General features: G+C 41.4%; 1 protein-coding gene across 1 annotated transcript in view; it reads left to right on the forward strand.

Annotated features, from left to right (window-relative positions):
* Window positions 1-8,738: 8,738 nt before the first annotated feature.
* Window positions 8,739-13,088, forward strand: part of OR13H1 (olfactory receptor family 13 subfamily H member 1) — a 33,767-nt gene continuing 29,417 nt past the window's right edge. Inside the window, exon 1 of the mRNA XM_070066698.1 lies at window positions 8,739-8,776. Within this exon, the coding sequence (XP_069922799.1) occupies window positions 8,739-8,776 (38 nt within the window). The remainder of the gene's footprint in view (window positions 8,777-13,088) is intronic.

Genomic DNA, 13,088 nt, shown 5'->3' on the forward strand with positions numbered 1-13,088 from the left:
TAAGAGCAAGGCTGGACCCTATTAAAAAGGATGTGAGCTATCTTGCCTTCAGAGAGATTCCCAGAGAAGACACTCACATACCGATACACAAAATATTATAGATAAATGACACCAGAAATCACCATCAAGCACAATTTTACCAAGAATCCAGGTTGCAGCATAGTGAATCTTGCAAGGACTTTACGCTATGCAACTGGTGGTATTAACTACCCTGTGTTATTAGATCTTTAAGCCCTCTATGAACTTAAGAGGCAAAGTGCAATTGGAGACTCACAGAACAGCATTTAGAATCTCGGAGATTGTAGAACTGTTAAGTAATTGCTAACCCTAGGCAGTTAACTTCTCCACTGTGTTTATTCCATACCACTGGCTGTATCTACTGATTTCAAAAAATATTTTGATAAATGCATGTTGATATCTAGAGGGTCTCCCTGTGGTAATAGAGTAGCTCATCTCCCCTACTCCTATTGATTTGCATTCATACTGTGTTCAAGAAATATCTATTTTTTAAAGATTTGCTTATTTATTTGAAAAGCAGAGTTACAGAGAGGCAGAGGCAGAGGTAGAGAGATCTTTCACCCACTGATTCACTCCCCAAATGGCCACAACAGTTGGAGCTGAGCCAATCTGAAGCCAAGAGCCAGGAGCTTCTTCCAGATCTCCCACCTGGGTGCAGGGGCCAAAGCAATTGGACCATCTTCTACTGCTTTCCCAAGCCATAGCAGAGAGCTGGATCAGAAGAGGAGCAGCCGGGTTGAGAACCGGCACCCATATGGGATGCTGGCGCTGCAAGTGGCAGCTTTACCCACTACACCACAGCGCCGGTCCCATGACCATCTACTTTTATAAAGCACTTCTCCAGACATTGAGGTAAGTTCTAGGAAGAACAAGAAACTCTTCCCGCCTTCAAAGACCTGAGAACTAATCAGGAGAAGGGAAGACTTAAGTGCAAAGCTCACCAAGGCATAGTATAGAGTGGGGATGTTCTTTCTAAAAATGCTACAAAAGTGCAGAAGCTCAGCAGAGGTGAGAAAGGAAAAGGAAGGGATTAGGAAGGCTTTGAAGGGAGATAATGTTTGCATTGGTGATGATTTTAGAGGGGGCATTTCAGACATGAACAAAATCACAGCAGCAGCAAATTAGGGGACGTGTGTAGGGGGAAAAAAGGAAATCATCAGATAAGGCTGAACGATCAGGTGGGAAGAGATTCTACATGACAACTTGCCAGAGTTTTCTTATTATCATTTGTAAAAACATCATGGAGGGTCCCGAATAGCACATTGAAGGATTTGGACATGTGTTTGTAGGCAACAAGCAGCCAGTGAATATTTCCGGACAGAAAATGACAGAGATCTGTTTCACCAATGCTAGCAGAGTAAGGACATGTAGAGTGGCACAGGAGCCAGAAAGTCTGGAAGAAATAATAAACCAGAAAAACAAAATTGAAATGACCCGGCTGCTTCACTAGCCTGAAGACAGTTTACTAGACTGTGAACGAGGAGAACAGAAGTGAACAGAGAAAGGAGATGACAATATCAAGCAATGTTGAAGATGTATAATTGGCAGGCTTTGGCAATGGATGGGATGTGAGAAACATGAGAGATGATGGTGACAAATATGACTGACAATTTCAGCCTGGCTACCTGGGAAGATTGCACTGTCATTAACGGCAGCAAGGCACACAAAAAAAGAAGACAAGGTATGAGAGGTGTTAATGATGTGTTTGATTTTGCAGAGTAGCTCTGGAGCAGAGCACTTCTCAAACTTTTAGTACATGCGAATCATCCAAGGATTTTGCTAAAATGAAGATTGATTTTGTAGTTCAGGAGCTGGACATGAGATTCTACATTTGTAAGAAACTCAACAGAAAAGTCAATGGCACTGGCCCTCAGGCCACACTTTACAGCAGCAACACTGCAGAGGATGACAAGCCCAGCAGACAGAGAATTTGGGGAGAAAAAAAGCCAGCTCAGTACATGTATCAAGAACTAAGTTTGAGGACAGTATTAATTCAAAGATCTATGTAAAAGGAAAAACAACACAACTCAAGTTGACTGTGTTTTAAAATTAGCACATTTGCTTTTTAAAGTACTTTTAATATTTTTGTACTTATTAAAAGTGTCCAAATACACATACACATATGCACAGTTACACACAAACATATACAATTTTTGCTCATAACATTAATTGATTTTGGTCCAAAGTGAAACTTCTGTTAAACCACTTAAGTGTCCTGGCATTTATCAATATCTACAGTGTCATGGTAAGATGCAGAACTGAGAGATTCAAGTTCCTTCTAAAAGATCTGTAAACAAAGGATGTACATAATTAACTCCAAGTTGCTCTTTCTCCACCCTTGTCAGCTTCATGACGAATTTGATCATATAGACAAATAACTCTCCTTGTGATTCTCAGAGAGAATATGGAACCTTGTTACTAGTCAGTAAATGACCATTTCTATCATATGTATTGTAATGTAATCCAAATTAATTGTTCACCACTTTGCATCTACTCTAAATGATGTGGTGAATCTGATCCATGTGTGAATAGAGACAGATCTTATTAATGGGCTGGAAATATACAATGATACAACATGAACCCATGACCATGCACAACTTCTCAGGGAATGTATAAATTTTCTCTGAACCAAAAAGTTGTCTTCTCTGCTTTCCAAAAAAAGGACAACAAAACAGCCCAAACACCTGCTGCGGCAAAGTCTTTTTCATTGGCCTCTGAAATCTCTGCTTCACGCTGACTTTCATACGAAGTATCAAATCTTCCCTACTCCGTTGCCTGGGCAGTTAACATCGTAACTGCCCAGCACCCGCGTGACAAAAAAGCTGAAATCCAAGGACAAGAAGAGGCTGCATGTGGATAAGCCAGCAAGGGCAGTGGCAGCCTCATCGCAGACATGCATTGTGAGTGCGCAAGAAGAGTGCAGGGACTGGCAGGTGGCATTTCTCCTGGCCCTTAGTTTGCAGAAGGCTCCCTGCAAACTCACAGCAGAGAAAATGGCAGCAGTGATGAGCCAATTTCCAAAGCCCTTTCCAGCAACCCTCCAATTTCACCATTCAGATTGCACTTAAAAATATCAGTCAACTCACCAGTCTTTTCAGGAGCCTTCCAAATGGGTCACCTTTCAAAGACATAATTGGGGGCAGGCTGAGAAAACAGCAGGCCCTTGACAATGTTTCTATGAATGAATGAGTGAAGTGAATGAACGTGTGAGGAGGTGAATGAAAAACCTACAAACTTCTAGAGTCTAAATCTGTAAATGACCAGAAAAGTGCATTTCCTGAGGGACCCATTTCATCTCAGTTTGGGAATACTAATTGCTGATCTCAGAGAGTGCATATAGTATATTTTCTCATTCAGTCAATTCACATTTATAAAAGGAGAATTTTTAAGACAAAGCCCATTACAGTAAAAGGAGAAAAAACCGATAACATTTTCACATCCTACTCCTGAGATTTTGATTCTCATTGTTCAAATGAGATGCTTGGTCTTGCTGTCTTTTGTCAGCTGTTGGAGCTCCTGAAGGAAGTTCTAGCTGAATTAGACTTGTTCTCAGACCATTAAAACCCACAAAGCCTAAGGGTGCAGGAGGGGTACCCAAAATAGGAGAGACAACAAGTCCTCTTCTGCTGGTATCCAATCCCATTTTCCATGGTCAGTATAATTTTATAATAAGCCAATCATTCTCCTCTTTTTAACCTTTTCAGTGGGGAATATTATTTTATTTATGTTTTGAATACATTTAAGCTGTTCAACATGATACTTATATTTTATATGTGCTTATATAAAATAGGTAAAAAGTGAAATGATTACTATATGGACAAATTTACATAACCATCACTTGTTTAGTTATCCTTTTTGTGTGTGCACTACAAGCACCTAAAATCTACTCTCTCAGCAAATATTCTGTATACAACACAGTATGACTAAGTATATTCTCATGCTGCATATTAGGTTGCTACATGTATCCATCTTAGGTAATGGCAAATTCGAACCCTTTCACCTGCAACTTCTGGTTTCTATCCTCTCCTCCTCCTGGGGACCATCACTTGCTACTCTGTATCTATCCATTTGACTTTTTATATTCTGTGTCCCGAACTGTACATCTCCTCCGTTTCTTATTCCCACTCTTATATTTAACAGGGATCACTTTTCAGTTAAATTTAAACACCTAAGAATAATTGTGTGTTAATTAAAGAGTTCAACCAATAGTATTAAGTAGAACAAAAACTACTAAAAGAGATAAAGTTGTTCCTCGACAGTCAGGACAAGGGCTGATCAAGTCATTGTTTCTCATAGAGTCCATTTCACTTCAACAGGTTTCCTTTTTGGTACTCGGTTAGTTGTCACTGATCAGGGAGAACATATGATATTTGTCCCTTTGGGACTGGCTTATTTCACTCAGCACGATGTTTTCCAGATTCCTCCATTTGGTTGCAAATGACCAGATTTCATTGTATGTCATGAATTTTAATGTATTCAAATGCAAATGAGGAAGTTCCTAAGAAGACATTGGAAGTCCTCTATAATAATCATTTTTAATGATCTAGCTAGAACATCTGAAGCTGGAAAATAAAATAAACTGAAAATTTATATTTGTTGATGACATTTGAAAAATATGAAATGTGGGCTCAGATATGTCTTTGTTGAAAAATTGTTCATATTAACTTTTTAGGACAATAAATTGCAGCTAACTCCATAAGAAAGCATTACTGGAAAAAGTATATGAGATGAACAATTACCTCAAAATTAATGGAAATGCAGTGAATCAAAACATGTTAAGGTGCAAAGACCCTAAAGTGCAGAAACTACATAAACACTTATGAAAAGAATCCTAAGTAAAGGAACAGTTAAAATATATCATCCTAATATGAGATGCTAGTAACAGGAGTATAGGATAACTACATACTACTACTTCACAATTAAAATTATTATGATATGATGTGTTAAAAATTCCTAGAACATTCATTAAAAGTGATTATCTCCTAAATGCATGGAATGTGAGCCAGAGAGAAGGTTAAGGACAGCTTCCATCTTGTTATAAAGAGAAAGGCAGGAATTCCAGCTTAAAAAGCAGCACAAATGTACAGTGACAGTTGAAAAAAACAACAGGGTGTCCATGAAGGAAAATAAGGCCCTTAAGGGAGAAGGAGTTGGAAAAAGGATCCAAGGAAAGAAAATCCAAGTGATCAGCACCCCACAAGGGAGCCTTCTGACTCTGGGCAGGTGGCCATTGTCAGCTGGCTACCCACTGACCCCTGACCTGTCTCCCTGTCCATAGGCACAGGGTCTCTCTCTAGGGAAGCCTGCTCATGGTGGACAGTCTCCAGATGACATTCACTGCAGGGTAGACTCACGCCAGAGAGCTGGGACGCCTCGGAGTGGCTGGAGGAGGGGAGGGCAGGGATGAGGGGCTGAAGAGGAGGCAGTGGCTGGTGCGCATTGAGCAAGATCACAGCCGTGGACTCAGTTGATGGCGCTGGTACCTCCAGAAGAGGTGGAGGCAGGATGTCTGCCCTCAGTGCCTGCAGCCGGGTGGGGCTGTGCCTGGTGATGGCCGCTCTCAGAAAAATGTCTGGGTGCGAACAAGCGCCAATTTCCTTGCTGTGATAACAAGAGGGAAGTGACGCCGTGGACCCAGCAAGGAGGCTGTTTCTGTTCAATGTCTCTCTTCGACAACGGTAATTTGCCACATCAACTTACCTTCCCAGACACGAAGCAGCAGAGGATTAGCTATTAAAAGAAAGACATTTGCTCGCTCATTACAGCCTGCAATGTAAAACGTCCAGAGATGCAAGGAGCCCTGTTTTCACCATTAAAATAGAAATTATTTCCGGCGGCTTTGGGAGAAAATGCAATTATTGTCCTTCCTGTCACCGTGTTTCCACACTCACCTAGAGATGAGAGCACCCCATTAAAACGGACTTGTCTTCCTTGGAATGGTGCCAACGAGTGATCTGGCCCGTCCTGAGGGTGGGGGCTGGCCCCTGAGGCCTCAGCCCTTGGGACTCATGGTCAGCAAGGACAGAGGTAATTAGACAGCACTGAGTCACTGCCACTCTCATGCTCTCCACAGGAAGAGGAAACACTTTGCAGACAAGCAAGTGAAGGGCTGGGGCATTCATTGCCCAGCCCCTTTGGCCAAGGGCCAGACCCATTCCTGCCAAGTGGCTGCCTCTCGAGCCCGGCCATCTTTGAACACCCAGCCAGGGGTGGGCGTATGGCCTAGAGGTGAAATCACTCATTAGGATAGGCACTTGAGTCCCAGCCCCAGCGTCTATTCCAGCTTCCTGCTGAGGTGCATCCTGGGAGGCTGTGGTGATGGTTCACATAGTTGGGCCCCTGCTCTGTCCCCAGGAAACCTCACCTTTGCATCTGTCTGCACACAGGTCTTTTGCCACTTGCCTGCCCCCTCAGGGAAGGAGACACACCTGCAGTGCGCCTACACTGCTACTGGCCTCCTGGCTTTTGGAGGATCACTTAGCCCATGTGGCTGTTAAGCAACGTTGGGCAGGGTGGCGAGTGGCCTCCCTGCACTATGACCGAGGCTTTGTTCTGGCCACTGGGCTGGTTGCAGTCTCAGCTGCTCTCCCAGGCCCTCTTCGTCTCTGTCAACAAAGAGGAGCCCAGGGAGGTGGTGTCTACCTCTCAGTGCAATCTCATCCCTACAAATTCAGGATCAACCTCGTGATTGTGATTCATGCAGACCATCTGGCATCACAAACAATCATATCACCACCCAAGATGAGTGTCCAGAAGACATCCGTAAGCAGAGCCCATACGCATACATCTCACACTCTGATTTCGCTTTATTTTTATACTATAGTGCAAGGACACAATGTAACATTATAAGCATAGCAATAATTTTTCCTATTTCATATACTTAAAATAAAACTTCTGTATATTGTGGATATCATTTTAAAATATATAATGAAGATATTCAAAAATTTTATGGAAAATATGCATTTTGACAAATATGTTCTTAGATTCAAAAATTTTGTAGCAAAATGAGCTTTTATTTAATTCCATTTCCCCAAACACCTTGTGAAGTGTCCTTTTAGTAATGTTTATTTTTCTGTGGTTCTGTTTGGTTGCTTTGTATAATGTGCCATAGGTGCAACCACCGGTGGGAAAGCCTAGCAAATGAAATGGAAGTTAATAGTAAAGGAATGAATTCTGTGTTTTCATTATTTTTACTAAGTGTGCTTTTTTAAAATATGGTTGTTTCATATTGTATCTAATTTATAGCATTAGGTAGTTGTGTAATCTTTTTAAAATTATTTATTTATTAATTTGAGAGAAGGAGAGCTCCCATCCTCTGGTTCATTATCCAAATGTCTGCAATGCCAGAGGGGGCCAAAGTCAGAAGTTTGAACTCTATCCAGGTCCCTTGTGGGCACCAGGGAATCAACTACACGCATGCCACTATCATTCCCAGGGTGTACAGTAGCCAGAATTCCAATTAGGAGCTGGAAACAGGATTCAAACAGAGGCGCTTGAATGTGGTGGGCAGGCATCTTACCCAGTGACTTAACCTTTATGGCAAACATTCACCCCTGAGAGAGTGTTCAAAGGCAGTCATTATTCCGATGTATAAGAGTATTCCATGGATGAAATTTTGTGGCATAACCAGTTTCATAATTTTTAAGGTATGTTTCTAAAACCAATCCCTTCCCAAAGAAAAACTAGGAGGGAACAATGGGAACAAGAAAGGAAGAAGACTTTGGAAAAGATTATTTTAGGACTACTACTGTAAGAATGCTAACTTTTGGGCTAAGAACATGAGGGGAGAAATAAGCCGAGGGCTCACTAATTGAGCTGAGAACCTTGCCAGGGCCTACCATGACTCATGGAAAATGATATACCACAAACACCAACAATAAGAGAAGCAAGTATGATATTAAGTTTTGGAACATGTAGTTCTCACAAAATTAGATAACAAAGTGAGTTCAAAATCAAACATGACCAAATATGAGACAAGATCACACTCTGAGTAAGAGTTCGCAAACATTGGAAATAGACACTTAAGGACTGAAAATCCTGCCATCGATATCTTTTCCAATGTTTACTACTGTTGAGAACAATCACACTAACAGCTGACTTTGTAACAGATATAATGAAAGGCAGGGGATATCAAATGTTGGAAAAGCATAACTGTCAATATCAAATTATTACTCAGAAAAGTAATTTTTATTTATTTATTTATTTATTTGAGAGATAGTGTTGTAGAGAGAGGTAGAGCCAGAGAGAGAGAAAGGTCTTCCATCTACTGGTTCACTCCTCAAATAGCCACAACAGCCAAAGCTGGGCTTATCTGAAGCCAGGAGCCAGGAGCTTTTGGGTCTCCCACATAGGTGCAGGGGACCAAACACTTGGGCCATCTTCTACTGCTTTCCCAGGCCATAGCGGAGAGCTGGATTGGAAGAGGAGCAACCAGGACTAGAACTGACACCCATATGGGACACCAGTGCCACAGGTGCAGAATTAACCTACTGCACCACGGTGCCAGCCCCAAGAAAAGCAATTTTTTTAAATACAATGATAGGAGATTCCTAGATGGTGGGTTACAGAATGACATACTGAACTAGGCTAGGGATGAACAGTAAAAAGAACTTCAAAAAAGTGTAGGACGTGCACTCTGAGGGGAGAATAGGAGAGAAAACCATGCCAGAATTACTACAATAGGAATAGGAATGTCAAGGACCTGCATGGAAGGTGCGGACATGCAGCACGAACACGAACACAAGCGCAACTGCAGTAGGTGAGAGCCGGAGCAGGAGGCAGCATGGAGACAGAGGCGAGACTGGACGGTAGCACCCATGGTGATACAGCTGAGGGAGAGCGTGGTGTGAGCCCTACTGGAGCCCTGGGGGCTAGCAATTGCTAGTGGTTGCCCACGGACCAAGTGGAAGTAGAGGAGGCACGTCTATCTCACCCCGACTTTCCACACAACAGTGCCTGCTGCCTGGCTGAGAAAGGGCAGGTGCCATTTCCAATTAGGACAGGAGCTGCAGAAACTTTATGTCCCTGCACAGTAACTGGCTGAGTCAGGATACCATCTTCTCAGCAGGACTGGCAGTAGCTGCAGGGAGAAAACATCATTTGGCCAATGTTTCTTGTATACATGTCTGATCCAGAGAGTCTAGCAGAGGGAACAATCTGCCGTCCCCACTGACTTTGAGCTTGGCTGGGAGGTGGCTGGGCAACCATGTAGGATGGTGCAGCACCTGCAGCCTTCCAGGAGCAAGACATCTAGCTGTCTCTTGGAACATCTGCCTCTCTATTAACCAGACAGGCTGGTGGGGCAGAGAGAAACCTGTGCACACAGTGACTATGGGAGCCTTGTGTCCTGCGACAGTGGGGACTCTTTAGTTATGTAAGAATGAGCAGGGTGTAGCAGGGTCTCTGGGAAATCAGTGGGTGCAGCTCCACACACTCAGAGCTCCTTGGTTGCCTACAGCAGGTCATTAGAGTGGGAAATATGCTCACAGTCAAGACTGCACAAATCATTTGCACAGTTCATACAATGTTGCCAAACATACTGGGGGTTAACACTCTGGCGTTGAAGTCTACCATGCCCAACTTGGGTGTCAGCCTGGATGCTCATCCAAACCCTGACAACTGACCAGAGATCCCTGGACACACCTACCGACACACCACTTGGTATTCACTGAAAGTGCAGGCATTACACTAAGCCAAAGAGGCATAGCTCAAAATTGAGGTATAAAGACATAGAAAACCTAGACAGACGAATATCAAGACAGAAATTGAATCAGTAATAAAGATGCTCCCAACAAATAAAAACCCATGACTGAATGGCTTCACTGCTGAATTCTACCAGAATTTAAGGAATAAGTAATTCCAATTCTCCTCAAGCTATTCAAAACAATTGAAAGAGAGGGAATCTACCCAAACTCTTTCTATGAACCCTGTATCACCTTAATTCCTAAGCCAGAAAAAGATACCACAGAGAAGGAGAACTATAGATCAATATCATTCATGAACATAGATGCAGAAATCCTCAACAAAATATTAGCTAATCAAAGCCAGCAATACATCAGAAAGATCATTCACTTGGACCAAGTGGGATTTAAGCCTGGTATGTAGGCATGGTTCAACATTCAGGAATCAATCAATGTGACACATCACATTAACAAACTGAAGAACAAAAACCATTTGGTTATCTCAATAATTGAAGAGAGAGCATTTGATAAAATAGAACATCCTTTCATTATGAAAACCTTAAGCAAATTGGGTGCAAAATGAGCATTCCTCAACATATTCAAGGCTATTTATGACAAACCCATTGCAGGCATCCTATTGAATGGGGAAAATCTGGAATCTTTCTCCTTAAGATCTAGAACCAGACAAGGATGCCCACTCTGACCATTGCTAATTAATATACTCCTGAAGTATTAGCCAGAGCCATTAGGCATGAAAAAGAAATCAAAAGGATACAAATTGGAAAGGAGGAATTCAAGGTACCCCTATTTGTAAATGACATGATCCTATATGTAGGTGATCCAAAAGTCTCAACTAATAGACTATTGGAACTCATAGAAAAGTTTGGTAATGTGGCAGGGTATTAAATCAACACAGAAAAATCAATAGCCTTGATCATGGTTACAAAGGAACTGTCAAGATTGGTCCCATTCAAAATAGCTTCATAAATAATTAAATACCAAGGAATAAATCTAACTAAGGATGTCAAAGACCTTTATGATGAAAATTATAAAACACTAAAGAAAGAAATAGCAGAAGACATTGGAAAATGGAAAAATCGGGCCGGCGCCGCAGCTCACTAGGCTAAACCTCCACCTTGCGGCGCTGGCACACCAGGTTCTAGTCCCAGTCGGGTGCCGGATTCTGTCCTGGTTGCCCCTCTTCCAGGCCAGCTCTCTGCTGTGGCCAGGGAGTGCAGTGGAGGATGACCCAAGTGCTTGGGCCCTGCACCCCATGGGAAACCATGAGAAGTACCTGGCTCCTGCCATCAGATCAGCGTGGTGCGCCGGCTGCAGCACTCTGGCCACGGCAGCCATTGGAGGGTGAACCAACGGCAAAGGAAAACCTTTCTCTCAGTCTCTCTCTCTCACTGTCCACTATGCCTGTCAAAAAAATCTTCCATGTTCATGATTTGGAAGAATCAACATCATCAAAATGTTCTTACTTCTTCTCAGAGCTAGAAAAATGATGCTAACATTCATACAAAAACGCCAGAGACTGCCAAATAGCTAAAGCCATCTTACACAACAAAAACAAAGCCAGAACAATCACATTACCTGATTTCCAGAGATACTACAGGGCAGTTATAATCAAAAGAGCCTGGGACTGGCACAAAAAGAGACTTGTAGACCAATGGAGCAGAATAGAGAGTCCAGAAATCAATCCATTCATCTATCTATAACCAACTTATCTTTGATAAAGGAGCTAAAATCAATCCCCAGAGCAATGACAATCTCTTTAACAAATAGTGCTGGGGAAACTGAATCTCCATGTGCAGAAGTATGAAATTAGACCCATACCTTACACCTTACACAAAAAAATCACTCAAAATTAATCAAAGACCTAAATCTATGACTCAATACCCTCAAATTACTAGAGAACATTGGCATAGGCAAATTACTAGAAGACATTGAATAGGCAAAGACTTCTTGGAAAAGACCCCGGAAGCACAGGCAATCAAAACCAAAACTGATAAATGGGATTACGTCAAGCAGAGAAGCTTCTGCACTGCAAAAGAAACACAATTCAAAGTGAAGAGGAAACTGAATGAATGGGAGAACGTATTTTATTTTAACTTTTATTTAATGAATATAAATTTACAAAGTACAGCTTATGGAATACAATGGCTTCCCCACCCCCATAAATTCCCTCCCACCCGCAACCCTCCCCTTTCCCTCTCCCTCCCCCCTACCATTCACATCAAGATTCATTTTCAATTCTCTCTATATACAGATCAGTTTAGCATATATTAAGTAAAGACTTCAACAGTTTGCACCCACATAGAAACACAAAGTGAAAAATACTGTTTGAGAACTAGTTACAGCATTAAATCACAATGTACAGCACACTAAGGACAAAGCTCCTACATGAGGAGTAAGTGCACACTGACTCCTGTTGTTGACTTAACAAATTGACACTCTTGTTTATGGCATCAGTAATCAACCTAGGCTCTTGTCATGAGTTGCCAAGGCTATGGAAGCCTTTTGAGTTCACCGACTCTGATCATATTTAGACAAGGTTGTAGTCAAAGTGTGGAAGTTCTCTCCTCCCTTCAGAGAAAGGTACCTCCTTCTTTGATGACCTGTTCTTTCCACTGGGATCTCACTCGCGGAGATATTTCATTTGGATTTTTTTTTTTGCCAAAGTGTTTTGGCTTTCCATGCCTGTAATACTCTCATGGGCTTTTCAGCCAGATCCGCGTGCCTTAAGGGCTGATTCTGAGGCCAGAATGCTTGGGAGAACGTATTTATAAACTACACAACTGATAAAGGGTTAACATCCAGAATCTAGAAAGAGCTCACGAAATTCAACAACAACAAAACAAACAATGTATTGAAATACATTATTTCTCATATCAAAATTCAATTTCACACAGATATGACTTCGGAATGAAGAGCAAAGCTCATAAAATTTTAGATAAAATATAAGATAATATCTTTCTGATATAGAGGTAGAAAGAATTTAACATGTCAAAAACATTAACCATGCTATAATATATTAACACAAAAAGCTATAGCAAAAGTAAGAACTAAGGCTTATCTATAGATGACATAAAGATAAATCATAACTACAGAAGAGATATTTTAACACATCCAACCAATACAACATTGGTGTTAAAAATACACAAAAAGTCCCTCAAAATCATTAAGAAGAGACTAACAACCCAATAGTAAATGGACAAAAATTTTGGAAAAACATTTTATAGAAAATGAAATTGCCAAAAATATATAAAATTAGTTTTACACTTTAGATATATAAAATGTTTAAGGAAATGCAAATTGTGATCACAGTGACATATTATTTTGAACTGAAAATTTTAACAGTATGAGAATAATAAGTGTTAGAGAAAA

The sequence above is a fragment of the Oryctolagus cuniculus genome, chromosome X (assembly GCF_964237555.1).
Source record: "Oryctolagus cuniculus chromosome X, mOryCun1.1, whole genome shotgun sequence".
Taxonomy (NCBI): Eukaryota; Metazoa; Chordata; class Mammalia; order Lagomorpha; family Leporidae; genus Oryctolagus; species Oryctolagus cuniculus.